Source organism: Pollachius pollachius (assembly GCF_949987615.1).
Source record: "Pollachius pollachius genome assembly, chromosome: 3".
Classification (NCBI taxonomy): domain Eukaryota; kingdom Metazoa; phylum Chordata; class Actinopteri; order Gadiformes; family Gadidae; genus Pollachius; species Pollachius pollachius.
Window position 1 is genome coordinate 47691803 of NC_136936.1, and position 15922 is coordinate 47707724.

A 15922-nucleotide genomic window follows, 5' to 3' on the forward strand; every position below is an offset into this window, starting at 1 on the left:
GATAATAGTACTAATCGTAGATAATTACACTTTAGTTACACAACCCGTGCTTGCCAGACTGGCATAGTTGCCAGACTTAATATTTCTTGATGACAGCTTATATCAATTCACAAACTGAAGAAGTCTCTGCTGGGATATGTGGGACTGTTATATATATAGTTGTGTTGCATTGACGCAGGCTAAAAGGCGAGTAACACCGACGAATGACGGTTAATCCATAATGACTTCATCAGCCTCTGATGAACGAAACAGAATCTGACATTTCACTAGATCGAAGGTACTGAAGGAGCCTGGGCTTCAAAGAGCCCAGCTGGGCTCCCGGGTCCCCGCATCCGAGCAGCGGTGAGCGGTCAAACTTCAATACATGTGGGCGATAGTGATTATAGTCCCCGAACCTAGCTCCTCCGGGACGGCTCCTGATTTAAGACGCACCACATCTTATCTTTAATTACAGCCTTTGTTTTAGCCAGCATCGAACAGGAGCAGGCCTGCTACCACCACGTATACGTATAGGCTACTATAGTCATGCGTTAGAATATCAGAATCAATGCATTTTACATTAGGAGGAAGTTCATGATGTGATTAACCCATGGTCTTTCCAACACTTTCATAATAACAGCATGTGTACAGGGCAGGATGACATAGCCCACACCTGATGGCAAGCAGACCTTTTTAAACCACATTTTTAAAATGAACCCAGTGCGCCTGCCGCGCGCGCGCGCGCGCGTGCGTGCGTGCGTGCGTGCGTGTGTGCGTGTGTGTGTGCGTGTGTGTGTGTGTGTGTGTTGCTAGGCGAGGTTTATCCTGCTCGCTACAAACACCATCCCAGTAAAGTTCTCTATCAGCCGGTCGGGCGTGTAACCATTATCACGTTCATACACGGGGAAGGGGGGGGTGTAAGAACATTGCTTGGTTGTTATCATGCCGACTGAACGTGGAATGAACATAAGGAACACAACTTGTGAATAACTTTAAAACGCATTGTCGCTGTCAATCAGTCCCCTTCTGATAGTCGCCTCCTCGGAAGACATGTCCCGACATTCCTCCGACGGACCCCCCAACTCCCCACCACCATAGTTTAAAGACTTTGAAACAAACACTAAACACTTTGACGACACAATTCCGCCAAGTCGATAAAAACAAAAACGAAATCACATACCGTAGAAATGTCATGGATATCCAAGTCCAGAAAGTTTTTTTTCCCCAAACAACGTTTATCTCCACATGAAATCACTGATGAACTAGTTGGTCGGTCCCGGCGACGGCTCCTCCTCCTCCGGCACTAGACCTCATGAGGTCATCGGGCTGGTTACCGGTGGGCAGGGCATGCCTCGTGCGCATGGAGCCCAGTGATCCAAGCAGTGTGGAGCCGCTATGAGCTACATGCATGCATACAGCCTGGGAAGGTACCGGGTTGACGCAATGGGTTCATTATTAAACGTGGTTTAAAAAGGTGTACTTGCCGTCAGGTGTGGGTTGTCTCATCCCGCCCATATTCTTAGGAAACTTTTGCAGTTCTGCATGTTCCTCCATCGACTAAATATGTGAAGACCATGTGGGTTATTCACATAATGAACTTTCTCCTTAAATTGCAGTAATTCTGATGAGGCCGAGCCATCATTTTTGTTTTATCGTAGATTATATCTAGTGGTAGGCCTACTCCAGTTGGATGTTGGCTAAAACCAAGTCGATTAAAGATGGTGAGTCTTATATACTTTATTTAAAAAAAATTGCCTTGGTAGAGCCCATGTGGGCCTTATTGTGGGTCTCCCGAATAAAATTCAATGAATCAAGCTTCAAGGGATATTCGGTGAGAGTAACTGCACGTAGTTAGCGCACTCGCCGAGTATTAAAATTTCAGAGGCAGGCCGACTGGATTTATTGAACACACTTTGATTTATTCATCCAAAATTAAGTGTGTAGCTGGATATCACGCCGATAGCCCTTTAGCGACACCATCAGGAAGAATTCGCTGCAACAGTAGTTTTCATTCATTACCAAGTTGGTTTAAAAAAGTTATACAGCAACAATAAAATGAACAGAAAGAAAGTAATGTTCAGCAATTGTATTAAATGGCACCGCATTCATCATCACTGCACATCAAAAATAAACCATCCCACTTCTCTGTGTGAGGCCTGGTTAAAATAGACTCGATCCTCAGGGTTTTCCCCCCAAGAAGTCTGGTAGGGGACGTCTGGGGCCATCCTGGGCTCCTCTGACGGCTGGGAATGGGCAGCCACTGACAGCACAACACACCCCGTCTGTCTGCTATAGCCACAGGACCACCATGGTCTGTCCTCGGTAGAGCGTCGGAGGACTGCTTAGCACGCAGATGGCGTCCTGGGGAATGTGTAAACGCCACCAGCGTCACAGAGGTCAGTAGCTCTGTTTACAAATGGGTATGAATAAGTACTGTTTATTTCTGGTAGATTCACAGACTCTTGACCCTTTGCTGGCTTTTATAACCAAGAGGTAGACAGATACAGAAATTATAACAGGAAGTTATTATAACCGGTAAACACACAGGCTATTATGAGCTAGGTTAAGGCCGGTTCACACCACAAACCACCACCCATGGATATTCATAACATTGGACTGGTTGGTTCATTAGCCACATCCAGGTGTCCAAAAGCAAAAAAAAAAAAAAAAAAAAAAGGCTGTGTGTCGCAACCAAGCACCAACGCCTGACTGGAGAACACAGAACAAAGACGGACTCACCTCAGCGTCACCTCCCCTGCCCCTCCATCTGTTGAGACCGGGCTCAGAACCTGGCAGCTCCCCTTGAGCACATCTTGTTGCCTTGAGGGCCGTTAAAGCGCCTGTTCTCGTTAGTGACAAGTGGAAATTAAAGCCAGAAAAGTTTGCACTGCTCACTTTCAACATCACTGGTGGGGTTATTCCAACACACGTTTTCCCACAAATAAGCCAATTAAAACTAGACCATTTTTTTTATGTTGTAGTCCATAATTATGTTTTTACTAATGGGTTGACCCGTTTTAATTTAAATCTCATCTGTTCAGCTGCAATTTAATAAAGTTAACTGAAATTGTACAAATGATAATAATTTATCCAATAGAAAACCGCAGCATCTGTATGAATGTCAAAAGGGGGCCAGGCGATTCCAATATGACCAAATAAAAGGCAGCCCATCGTTTCCACCTCGTTTGAACCTCGAAGGTCCAACAATTGCCTTTACTGCCATCTAGTGGCCGTCTTGAAACAAGCAGGATAAACAAACTAGACACAAGTGTGCTAAAGCCAAGCGAGTTTATTCAAACCATTGTTAAATGCTATGCAGTTACACATAAAAGTGTAGAAAAGTCGCACTACAAAGCCATGCGTTGTCAACTATACATAACGCCTACGTTCTTTTTAGTCAATTGCAAACAACAAATTGTACATTAAACAATGGTACATGTTTTTCTAGCCAAGCCCCTGCAAGTGCAGCTTCAGCATTAACACACTACATAATAGAGCTAACGTCGACCAGACAAAACGGTCTACTAGGGCTCACCATTGTGGCCTCAATCATCCCCCCCCCCCCCCCCGTTCACAGTCCACCCATACCGTCTCTTCTCCTGTCAGGGACACCCGTTAGAATAACCCCTTGCTATTGCTACTGCAACACTTCCTGGGCTGCTGGATGCTGAAGCTCCTCAGAGCGTGGGTCTTCTCCGCTGCCGGACGCACCTTGGCGTGTCTCACGCTCACCGGGGTCTCTGGGAACTCATGACCCATCTGTGGACGAAAGACACCCGCTTTACAAAGATCAGCCTTAGAGCCGCATGATTAAACGTGTTTGACTAGCTCGTAGATTAAAGCTAGCATAGCCTCTCTGAAGTCAATGCTAAATCAATAGTGAGGTCGATAAGGGCATCAATAAAGTTACATCCTGAAGTTACAACTGAAAGTCTACGAAAATAAAATAAAGCTGACCAGCCCGTAACCCTTTGTATACCAGAATCGTCCTATCAGCACTCCGAATACCCCTCCCACTCACAACACCAAGTTGAGCTACGCTGGTTGGCTTAGCTCAGCTGCGAAGCCAGTTAGAGTGGATAATACCATGCTGGGAGTTTGTTTCATTTACTACTAACTAGGAAGGGGCTTGTTCTTACACGTTGCAATTTTAAGTGCTGTAGCAAAGATTCAAGAGCTATTATTTGAGTGCTTTGTTTGAAATGGCAAAGCTATCCTTCATCTATACCCGATATAAGCTGTGAGAAGAAAAAAAAAAAAAACAGCCGTTAGATTTAAGGCCACACCCTGCTCATTTCAGATGCCGAGCCCTGATTGTCTCGGTAAATGCATCTGGCCTGTCAATCACAGGTCCCTGAACAACACAACTTTCAACGGCACAACAGCATTGGGAGGGAGGAGACATTTTTCTGGTGGTTGAGTTTCAGAGTCTTCGCCTCCTCACCACTTGAATATTACTTGCAGTCGCTTTAACGCTCATGTTGGGAGAAAAAGTAATGGTATTAATTTATCATGTGTCCTGGTTGTGTGCTGACCAGGCCCTACCTTGCCAAGGCTCCCGGCCAGCAGAATGCTGACTTGGTGGGTTCTGCTGTAGAGGGCGAGGGACCTAAAACGACAACAGTGTCTGTTAGGGAAGGGACATAAAAAGTTCTACCTGATCTTGACGGAATAGCCCAGTAAAAAAAGCTTCCACTATTCACAATCTGTACCAAGATTGTGATTGTTTTTCAGCACTTTGTGTGAGCAGGAACTAAAAAAAGAACACGCAAAACATAAATACCTTGGTTTATCCGTCCTCTTAGTCTCCCTTTCAGAAATCCCATGACCGTCTTCAAAGGCCTTCTTGGCCACTCGCTTCCCCCCAGCCATCACTGTGGACCATAAAGACAGATTATTTTATCACAAACCTTTACTATAGCCTTTTTGAATCGCAACCTCCACTACAGCCTTTATCACAAACCTCCAGGCCTACACCCAGCAGGCCCACAACCCCATGTCTTCATACTAGTCAGGGGAAAACTCCCCAAAACCAGAGTGGAAAGGGGAAGCAAGCTGATGTTTTTATACTAGGCGGCACTGCACCCATCAGATGAAAACGATCAAAACTCTTCCGCTTTAAACGCATAATACTAAACTAGAAAAGCTCCCCTTATGTTAAAGCGTGCGTGTTTGAAACGTAAAGGGTATTTTTTAGTGCGTTAACAATATGTGACATGTAGGCCTGTTTGTTCTGAACCTGATCATGAGTTCAGAAAGAACATCGTGTCTCCTCGTCGAGCCCACCACCTGACGCTGCACCGCAATGATGGGACCTTTCAACCTTAACTTCCACAATATAGGACGATATATACGCAGACAAGTTTCCTATACATATACACGTTTCTCAGAAATATACAAGTTAGGTGTTATTGTGGTACGAAGGGAGATACAAGTACGGGGATTGGTTTATTTTTAAGCATCGTAGTGATAAAGTGCAAAGTTAGCCCGTTGCAGTGCTGCATCACTCTATACATGTTGCATAGAGACTAGTGGCATACAAAAGAAGCACGTTGGATACACGCATGTGTAACACGTTGTTGTTTGCAGGACTAATTCGACGAAGTTCGACAGTTCTTTGCAAACATTCTGAACCGCGTCCTAAAAGCATCTGGATGAAATGTAGGTTTTTGTTTTTAAAACACCAACATACCTGCAGGAGGATGGCCAGCTTTCAGACGAGAAGCATCTTTCACTCCCGATTTCGATTGCAGCACCATTTTAAAATGTTTAAACAATTGGAAAACACCGAAACACAACGCCCACTCTCCTTTATACCCAAACTTTATGACGTCCTGAATTGAACTGGTAGAAGTTGTTCGTGGCTGGGGGTGTGGCCTCGATTGGGGCGTTGCCAGGTTAGGGACGTGGTCTAGATTTTGTCATTGCCGGATTGGGGGACTGGCAACGGGATGTAGCGCGTTAAACGGTGCATCATCAACTATTCAAATAGGTTATCGCTTCTTACACATCTTTTGGTTAAAGCGTCAAGTGTGCAATATATTTAGGGACACATAGCTGTGGTTCTGAAGACCAATGAGGTTAAACGTGGGTTAGGCCATGTTAACTTTCTTAACTGACTGGACCTATAGTTTGACTGGGGGAGGAAGTAGCCTACAATAATTTATTGTAAGTAATTCTGAAATCAAATGCCGTACAGAAAAATTCAACAGCAATATAATAATAATATTAATAATAATAATAATAATAATAATAATAATAATAATAATGATAGACCAAGGTAAGCCTTTAGTTGGGTAGGAAAGAGATTGGCCAAATGTATACATATGTGGGATTATACATAGACCAACAGTTCTACACAAATGAAATAAGACACACTGTTGACTATTATTATACTTGTAGAAAAAGAGGCTAAGAAAAATGCCGCCTTTTCAATACATTCACAGCCAGGAAGATTTATCTGGTTGAAGAAACGCCTGACCTGTCTTTCAGGTACTACATTTCATGATCTCCATTCAGTTGTTTTCATAGAAGCTACTCACGATTGCAGCATACAAACATGACGCAAACTGTCACTTCTCACTCGCGTGAGCAGTCACACCTGCTTCTGCTGGTTTGCAGAGAAATGTCAGTGCACCCCCACCGAGTGTGGCGAGAAGGCAAAAAATGAATACGCAAAGAAATGTGCGGTATGAAAAATGAATGCTGTATTTGTTGTGTGACAAAAACGCTTACACATACACAATCCATGTAAAAAACAAGATAACTTTTATTACCTTTGCTGAGCGGTTGAGTTATGATCTCTCCTTGCCTCACACTACTTATATATATATCTATAGATTTTTAACGTGGCACACTTGTTTCTTTACAACAGTGCTGATGAGTTTTCAAAGTAGGTAACATGATTTTTCTTTCTTTGTATTTACAGTAAAACAGAAGAAAATGTACAAGACTCAAAAGGCATACACACAGACTTTCCACATTCAGAACAATACATTTTTTGATCCCTCTGTACAAACTAACATCATTAGTTGACTTTTTTATTGGTATCTCTTTTTTTAAATTTGATTACAGGTATGAGTTCATGAACCAATCACGTACACGTACACATCCTCCATCCTGGCCTCACATATCTCATCACATGACGCGTCACGCCGCTCACATCTCTGCTACACATCCCCATGTAAATAAAGACCCAACACATCTAGACAGAGTAGGACGCACACCTGTCCAAACAACCGTGCCCTGAACACCGCCGTCCTCCACACACCCACTGGATGATTCCATCTTCAAACTAATAAAAAACATTCCTTGTTTTCCTTCTTTAGGCTCACATTCACGTCCTCCCTCTCTCATCTGGTTCTGAACTCACTCGCCGCCACATTCACTTTACAACCAACACACACACACGCGCACAGACACACAGACACACACACACACGCACAGACACACACAAAGATTCATGAAAGAGTTCATCAGTTAGTTCTTTTCCCCTTCTCCAACTCCAGCGTCTTTTTTCAGCTTGGGAGTAGACGAATTCTTGGCGAATTAAATCTTGTTTGAAAACCGGTGGAGCAGGGGGTCCTCATATCATCACTGCTGCTTGACCCCCCCCCAGACCCCTACCCCCGAGACCTATACCCAGGAGTCTGGGGATCCGGGGTAGTGCTCCGCCCTATAGGAAGGTCTGCGTGTGCTAGAGTAGAAGTCCACGTAGTTGGTGGTGGATTTGAGTCCGTGGGGGTGATGGGAAACGTAGTCGGTCGCCGTCGGGGGATAGGTGATGACCTCGTCCATGTACGGCTCGTCGAAGCCCCGGGGGGCCTGCAGGTACATCCTGTAGGGTTCATAGTTCCTCCGACCGGGGTCCTCAGCGTAGTACACCGGCTGCACAGGGGACACAGCAGATCACTGAGTTAGATGGACTTGGACAGGACAGGGGACACCACAGAGTACTGAGTCAGATGGACTTGGACAGAGTAGACAGCGGAGTACTAGGTGAGATGGAATTTGACGGTCATAGGAACAGGATCAAGGTCAACAAGGGAGGTAAGGTAAACGCTACAGAATGAGAACTAATATCTGATGAAGTACCAAAAAAATTATTATTTTAAGCGCAATAATATTTACTGAGTGCATTGCGTACTACACCATTTTACTCTTTTGGTTAGTGGAACTATATCTACCACTTTGTCGACGTTAATGGCTTCTAAAAGTTTCAATCTGTTTGCAAATTGCAAGAAGAGCACTTTGTACAAAGTACACTTCCACCAATGGGTAGAGGATAAAAAGGAAAAGGAAAGTGTCCCAGCAGTCCCATGCACTCCTGGTCAGACAAAGGCCGACAGGCCCTGGGTCACAGACGCCCTGTTAGCCAGCATAACAACTCCCCCCCCCCGCCTCCTTCCTGGTCCGTTGTGGACGGATGAGCTTACCGTCCGAGTATAAACAGACCTGGGTTTATTTTATTTTTTTCAGCAAAGTACTTGGAGTAAGAACACATCCTGAACATCGAGCAGTTCATAACAGTGGAGGGAGCGAAGGCTGTGGCTCCGTTCCACACTACGATATGATTACATTCACCTGCGTTCTCCTGGGCTCCTCTCTCGTGGGTGAGCTGTAGTAATGCGAGGACGGTTTCCCCGATCCTGGAGGGAGAAACACGAGAAAACACGCAACACATCAGATCCTGTTTGTTTCCCCTGTATGCAGCAACACTGAGTGAAATGTCAACGTGGTGAACAGGAGTGCAGCGGTGCCTGTAGGCCCGCTGTCTGTGTTTAATAAAGCAACATGAAAGAGATGCGCTGAGCGGGTCACAAGAATAACAGCAGGTAATAGAACGGGCCTTCGGGCGCGGAGCGGTTTCGCCCGAGCCCGCAGGACAGGCATTTTCCGACCCAGCGCCGTGGAATCCTGGAACTCATTTTCCACTTGGCTTCGTGGTTCTGGGGAATGTTGAGGCTGCAGCATGGCCTGTTTACTCTGCGCCCGACCCAAGCTCTCGCTCTCTCTCTCTCTCCATATCCCCATCTCCCTCTCTATCTATAAATATATTCTCTTCTACCATTTCGACAACAGTGTTTCTGCCACTCCCCCTGCTATTGCCTCTATCCACCAGCCCTCCATCTCAGACGGCTTCACAACGGCCGCTTTGTGGAGCGCCGGGGGGGGAAATGACTGGACGCCCCCTTCAGCTGCGAGCGAGCCCCTTCGCGGAGAGCTAAAGAGGTCTAAGTGGTGCTTCTCTAAAGTGGCAGCTATCTACTGGTGCCCAGGCCCGGGTAGGGTTAACGAGGGAGAGGGGTGGAGGGGTGGGGGGGGGTGGCAGGGGCGTACGCCGGTGGTGGTGGTGGTGGTGGTGGTGCTGGCGGTGCTGGCGGTGCTGGCGGTGTTGGCGGTGTTGGCACAGGGCCGTGGGGAGGGCATGGAATCCGTTTGGAGTGCACTGAGGGGTAAAATGGAAGAGAGGCCCTCAGGGGTCCCTTTGATTACAGACCGTTGCACACGGCTCACGGGCTGAATTAAATTCCTCAGCCCTCATTGAGAGACCGAGGCACTGTGGGAAGGCAGGCCGACCCAGTGGCCACCTGTATGTGGGTGTGTGCGCATGTGTGGGTGTGCATGTGTGTGTGGGTATGCATGTGTGTGGCATGTGTGTGTGCATGTGTATGCATGTGTGTGTGCACCAGTGTGTGGTGTGCAAGTGCATAAGTGTTTGTGCAGGTATTTGTGTGTGCATGTGTGTGCATGTACATGTGCACATGCGCGCGCGCTTGTGTGTGCATGTGTGAGTGCATCAGTGTGTGTGCATGTGTGTGCATGTGTGTGCACGTGTGTGTGCATGTGTGTGTGTGCATCAGTGCGTGTGCATGTGTGTGCACCGGCAAATGTGTGTGCGTTTGTTTGTGTGTGCATGTGCGTGTGCGTACGGTGGGTATGTGTGTGTGCTGAATACTGTACCTGTGTATTGGTTTTTATGTACACTGTTGTTGTCCCCTTGGTGGTTATAAAATTGCATAGTAGAGGGAGCTCTCTGGTACTCTGAGCGGCTCTCCTTAATGCCCAGCACAGCAGGCGACGAGGTGGTGCTCCCCACTGGGTGGGAAGAGACAGAACGGGACTACATTATACCAGCGGGAGGGAGGAAGGATGAACCAGTTTATTTTGCAGTGTTTAGGCCCTAGTGTTTAGGCCCTAGTGTTTAGGCTCTAGTGTTTAGGCCCTAGTGTTTAGGCTCTAGTGTTTAGCCCTAGTGTTTAGGCCCTAGTGTTTAGGCCCTAGTGTTAAGGCCCTAGTGTTTAGGCTCTAGTGTTTAGGCCCTAGTGTTTAGGCCCTAGTGTTTAGGCTCTAGTGTTTAGGCCCTAGTGTTTAGGCCCTAGTGTTTAGGCCCTAGTGTTTAGGCCCTAGTGTTTAGGCTCTAGTGTTTAGGCCCTAGTGTTTAGGCCCTAGTGTTTAGGCCCTAGTGTTTAGGCCCTAGTGTTTAGGCCCTAGTGTTTAGGCCCTAGTGTTTAGGCCCTAGTGTTTAGGCCCTAGTGTTTAGGGTGTAGTGTTTAGGCCCTAGTGTTTAGGGTGTAGTGTTTAGGGTGTAGTGTTTAGGCCCTAGTGTTTAGGCCCTAGTGTTTAGGCCCTAGTGTTTAGGCCCTAGTGTTTAGGCCCTAGTGTTTAGGCTCTAGTGTTTAGGCCCTAGTGTTTAGGCCCTAGTGTTTAGGCCCTAGTGATTAGGCTCTAGTGTTTAGGCCCTAGTGTTTAGGCCCTAGTGTTAAGGCCCTAGTGTTTAGGCTCTAGTGTTTAGGCCCTAGTGTTTAGGCCCTAGTGTTTAGGCCCTAGTGTTTAGGCCCTAGTGTTTAGGCCCTAGTGTTTAGGCTCTAGTGTTTAGGCCCTAGCGTTTAGGCCCTAGTGTTTAGGGTGTAGTGCTTAGGGTGTAGTGTTTAGGCCCTAGTGTTTAGGGTGTAGTGTTTAGGCCCTAGTGTTTAGGCCCTAGTGTTTAGGCCCTAGTGTTTAGGCCCTAGTGTTTAGGCCCTAGTGTTTAGGCTCTAGTGTTTAGGCCCTAGTGTTTAGGCCCTAGTGTTTAGGCCCTAGTGTTTAGGCCCTAGTGTTTAGGCCCTAGTGTTTAGGCTCTAGTGTTTAGGCCCTAGTGTTTAGGCCCTAGTGTTTAGGCCCTAGTGTTTAGGCCCTAGTGTTTAGGCTCTAGTGTTTAGGCCCTAGCGTTTAGGCCCTAGTGTTTAGGGTGTAGTGCTTAGGGTGTAGTGTTTAGGCCCTAGTGTTTAGGGTGTAGTGTTTAGGCCCTAGTGTTTAGGGTGTAGTGTTTAGGCCCTAGTGTTTAGGCCCTAGTGTTTAGGCCCTAGTGTTTAGGCCCTAGTGTTTAGGCCCTAGTGTTTAGGCCCTAGTGTTCTACTTGTGCCTCACCGGTGGTCTACTGTGGTATGCTCTGTTGGCTTATTGGATTAACTTACTATCCAGACGTTTTAGCGCTGAGGCTTTCGTCCAAAAGCGATTTGCAGTGGATATACAAGTACAGTCCATTAAGGAGAATGTAGGGGTTTGGGTGTGTCTTGCTCTCTCTATGATGCCTACTGGTAGACTTTAGACATTGGGGACTGAACCCAAAACCTTTACATTTGCATTTTTTTAATTTAGGGCATTTAGCAGACCCTTTTATCCAAAGCGACTTACAATAAGTAGATTTGTCAGAAGACAGAAAAACATCTATCCATATATCACTGTCGGAACAGAAAAGATATTCATAGAAACGAGTGCCTAGCACACAATTGCTAGTTGAACACATTCCCCGTACACAACAAGATAACTAGGATAAGATGCCAAAGGATGATGATGATGATGATGATGATGATGATGATGATGATGATGATGATGATGATGATAAGTACTATTTTTAAGTGTGTTTAGACTGGGAGTCGAGTGTACACTATCCTCCTGGGTACTCAACGGTGGTCCAACCCGGTAGAGATCACCCTATCGGTCTGCATGATTCATCTGCGGTGTATCGTAAGCCGTCATCCCGCGGTTCTGGTCCGCGAGGTCCGGGTCAGGACCTACCGGTGTGGTTGACGGGGGACATCTGTATGGAGCCAGTGGGAAGGGAGGGCGCCGACCTGAACCGCTCCCGCTCCAGGGTGGACACCGGGGTGAGGAAGTGGTTCTGGTTCCAGCCGTCCTGTTCAAACAGACAGAAGCAACAAGATATTGTAACAGATGATCTGGATATCATTTATTATAATAGCCTCCCTGCCTCTTGTAGGACGCCCGGGCAGCCTGCATTCACAACGTTTATGGAACTTTCTGTTGGATGCACCCGACAGCTCATCAGTTTTACTTTATTCATTTATTCAAGTTCATGACGTTATTTATCCGTTACATATATCAAAAATGCATCTTGTAAAACCTTAAATGCTCACCATTTAATTGTGGCAAACGTTATTTTTCGAAATTCTTGGATATGAATGATTCCAGATAGAATTTATGTGCCTCAATAAGCCATCGTTATTCAGCTCCCGAGAAAAAAGTCCATCTGGCAGTGTTCCACAAGGGGGCGCCATACTACAGAGACGAGCCTGTCGACCAGCGGGCACATTCTCCCAGCATGCAGTGCGGCGTCCTCACCTTCTTGTAGATGGTGCGCAGGTCTCTGTACTGCCACAGCGTGTTCAGCACCTGCGCGGCCGCCTTCACCACCTTCAGCGAGTACCTGAGGCACAGAGGAACCGGAGGTCAAGGTGTCGCGTTCTACACAATCAATTATTCAGCCAATATCCCCCCGCAGCGTATACGACCGAACGCATGAATATGAATGAGTGAATAATATACCTCCTAGGCGGTGCTAGAGCAGAAATAGCTGCTGTCCCACCGCTCCGCTGGGAAGTGGTACATTTAAAAAGCCCACGTCATGTGCAACGCCACCTTCCCCGGGGCGAGGGCGGAGCCTCTGTTCCCCCCGCGTTCCCAGAGCAGCGCTGAGTGTCAGAGCGTGCTCCGGGAGATGTCAGGGACGCTGAGGCTGTTCCTACACCCCCATGTCCCCATAATGAATGGGTGTGTGTGTGTGTGTCCGGGTGTGTGTGTGTGTGTCCGGGTGTGTGTGTGTGTGTCGGTGTGCGTGCGCATCCTGGTTTCATGTCAGAGTGGTTAGGAGCGCTGTGTGCTGCGATACTGCAGTCCCATTAGTCATGGTTCACACATTTATGGTTCTTAGCTTTTTACTATGGTCCTTATCTGTACAGTTTTAGTGCCATGCAGTGTTGTGTGCAGATTGATTTAGTGTTGCTCCACAATCTAACACTTCTTTATTAAAGGTGCAGTTATTAATGACAATCCTGCCCTAAAAAGTGTCCTCTAAGAGTGTAACTGTGATAATGGGATATACAAATATACTTGACTAATTAATCATGATTATTATGATGATGCCGATTTTTATAATTGTGTATGTGTGCCCATGAGTGAGTGCGTGCGTGCGTGCGTGCGTGCGTGCGTGCGTGCTACGCCCACCTGTCCCCGCGGGTCTTGGTGATGTTCACCAGCTTCTCGATGCCGCCGGTGTCGGCCAGGGCCTTGGCGTTCTCCATGTTCCGGCTGCTGACCTCGTGGAGCGTGCAGCACACGGCCGCCACCGTCTCGTCCGACAGCTGCGTGGTGCTTCCCCCGGGCAGTCGGTTCACCAGGTCCCGCATGGCGTACTTACCTGGGGGGAGGGGGGGGGGGGGGGGGGGGGTGAACCAGAAGGTCAGAACAGGAGAAAGATAAACAGAAGAAGCAGACATAGGCTGTGTCTCAATTCAGGGGACGCGTCCTTCGAGGGCTGCATTCGAAGGCCGACTGCGTCACTGCGACGCCTCGAGGCTGTCCCGTTTCGAAGGCTCCTTCGAATGCGGCCGACAAATGCAGCCTTCTTTTCCCGGATTTGAAGCATCCACCGGCTGGATCCTTCACGGCCCAACGGATCCCAAGATTCATTGTGCGTTGGATTTTTTCAGAAATGGCGTCGGAGAGAGCGGAAGCGGCAGTTGCAGCAAATTACATATTTAATGACATAACTATTTTAAAACATTTTATATAAAGATAAAGTTGTGACTATTTTAAATGTGTAACTTTATTGTCAAAGTTCAATGACATTAACCCGAGCCATATAACGTTAAACTAATTTAACTTTATATTTTATATAATTATTATATAACGGCTCCATATTTCTCCTCCGCCGTCCAGTTTGAACCGCAGCTGTCAGGGTTGCTAGGTGACAGGAGCGGCGTGTCGTCACGCAAGGTAAAGGGTGTTAACGGCTTGTTACGCAAACTTGAAATGCTCCGTAGGCCAGACCGCCTCATTTAAAAACGTTCGGCCTTCGGTCCAGCCTTCACGGTCTACGAAGGCCACGCCTTCATAGACCGCATCCTTCGAAGGATGCGTCCCCTGAATCGAGACACAAACATAGGTGTGGACCAACCCATTAAAAGATAAAGGTTATTCCGCTAGATGATTAAAGGTAAAGTTGTGTTATTCCACTAGATGATTGAAGGTAAAGTTCTGTTAGTCCACTCGATCCACTAAAAGGTAAAGTCATGCTAGTCCACTAAAAGGTAAAGTCATGCTAGTCCACTAGATCCACTAAAAGGTAAAGTCACCAGAGATGAGGTGAGGGGGTGCATGCGGCCGTTGAGCCCTGTGGGGGCGGACAGACACTCGCTACTAATGTTTTGTGCGTGTTACATAATGCATTAGGGAGCGACAGCCCCTGGTGACCGGGCCATAATGTGTGCTTTCAATAATAACGCTTTTATTCAGATTCTGGCTTAGCCCACCATTGTTTTTTGACATTGCTTTCCTGTCCCTGGGAATCTGCATATGCTGACATTATATAAACCCCGCTCTACCCTGGTCGCCTTACTCTGAGTCCCACCGAGTTGATCCTGCAAGGTCTTAGTATTCACCCGCAGACCTCCAACACACACACACACAGACACACACACACAGCTCTGCCTACAGGCGTAAGTGCATGCCAAGCCACATCTCAGACTTCTCATTAATTCTACACCACGAGCAGCACATAAAAACACTCAAGTGAGCCGGTTTTCATGTAACAATTGAAATACTTTTGGAACTAGCTGGAACCGGTTCAACTTGCATATTCAATAGTTGGCATTCATTTTCTTTTTTGTTGACTATAACTGAAAACAGGTTTTTGTTTGTTTGTGCAATACGCAAGAGGGTTTTTGTTTTATATATATATTTAGCAATATGTTCTAGTACAGACACAATGGGTCTCGTGTTCTCCTATTTCAAGAACCTAGTGCGGTTCATTCGACCACATAGGATGTTCTCTACACACGTAAACTGATCAGACCAAACACTGAGAAGTCAGGTGACTGTATTTGGTTCTCAACAGAACCACTATCCTCTTCCGTCTTCTGCAAACATGATCCAGCCCTATCGACTTACCCTTCCATTCAATCGAATCGTTCCCATTCACACATTAAACCTGCAAATCTCAACATCCCCCAGGTATAACCGAAGCCACCATCGTAAGCAACACTGGAACCGACTAATGAAAAACTACATTTTGTGCTTAACTTCTCCAAGATAAATAGATAGACTGCGGGCCGAGCGACAAGCAGCAGCTTTGTGGACGTGTGTGATACTATGGTCGTATACTACGACTGTTTATTCATTTAGTAGATGCTGACTCACAGGGAATAGATACACTTCATTAAGGCTGTAGGTAGAGGGGAGGGCTACAAGGTAGATAGATCGGGGGCATTAGGAATCCAACGACAGGCACCAAGTAGCCTGGGGATAATGGGTGCAGTGACACCCACATGTCTTCCATATTATTATGGTTTAGCTTGATGGTGTAGTTTGAAGGTGTATTTCAATGCTGTAGTTTGATGGGGTGGTTTAATTGTGTGGTTTCATTATGTAGTTTGATGGTGTA

At 46.7% G+C, this 15922-nt stretch overlaps 3 protein-coding genes across 13 annotated transcripts in view; all 3 read right to left on the minus strand.

Moving 5' to 3' along the window:
• Positions 1–1263, minus strand: part of tanc1b (tetratricopeptide repeat, ankyrin repeat and coiled-coil containing 1b) — a 117843-nt gene extending 116580 nt beyond the window's left edge. For 3 of the 5 annotated variants that reach the window (XM_079732174.1, XM_079732177.1, XM_079732173.1), the window contains exon 1: positions 1156–1231. In XM_079732174.1, the coding sequence (XP_079588300.1) occupies positions 1156–1157 (2 nt within the window). In that variant the 5' untranslated portion in view covers positions 1158–1231. Of the gene's footprint in view, positions 1–1155 lie in introns of all 5 variants that reach the window. The other 2 variants (XM_079732176.1, XM_079732175.1) reach the window with 1 other exon arrangement.
• A 1990-nt stretch (positions 1264–3253) lies between these two features.
• LOC307072740 (death-associated protein-like 1 homolog) lies at positions 3254–5830 on the minus strand. The gene is made up of 4 exons (XM_079732185.1): positions 5672–5830; positions 4763–4853; positions 4525–4588; positions 3254–3738 (listed from the first exon to the last, which is right to left on the minus strand). Exons 1-4 carry the CDS (start codon positions 5736–5738, stop codon positions 3595–3597), a joined length of 366 nt encoding a protein of 121 aa, XP_079588311.1. The 5' UTR covers positions 5739–5830; the 3' UTR covers positions 3254–3594.
• An 834-nt stretch (positions 5831–6664) lies between these two features.
• The window catches only part of LOC307072739 (plakophilin-4-like), an 81592-nt gene continuing 72334 nt past the window's right edge, over positions 6665–15922 (minus strand). For all 7 annotated transcript variants that reach the window (XM_079732181.1, XM_079732180.1, XM_079732182.1 and 4 more), the window contains 6 exons: positions 13486–13678; positions 12604–12688; positions 12040–12157; positions 9943–10077; positions 8563–8627; positions 6665–7866 (listed from right to left, as the gene is read on the minus strand). In XM_079732181.1, the coding sequence (XP_079588307.1) occupies positions 7615–7866; positions 8563–8627; positions 9943–10077; positions 12040–12157; positions 12604–12688; positions 13486–13678 (848 nt within the window). In that variant the 3' untranslated portion in view covers positions 6665–7614. The remainder of the gene's footprint in view (positions 7867–8562; positions 8628–9942; positions 10078–12039; positions 12158–12603; positions 12689–13485; positions 13679–15922) is intronic.

Excerpts from the sequence above, each read along its gene's own strand:
- LOC307072740 (XM_079732185.1), bottom strand. The coding sequence starts at position 5,738 with ATGGTGCTGCAATCGAAATCGGGAGTGAAAGATGCTTCTCGTCTGAAA. Across the intron at positions 4,589-4,762 it reads AAGAGGACGGATAAACCAAG|GTCCCTCGCCCTCTACAGCA; the intron begins GTATTTATGTTT and ends TTGTCGTTTTAG. Across the intron at positions 3,739-4,524 it reads TGGCCGGGAGCCTTGGCAAG|ATGGGTCATGAGTTCCCAGA; the intron begins GTAGGGCCTGGT and ends TTTCGTCCACAG.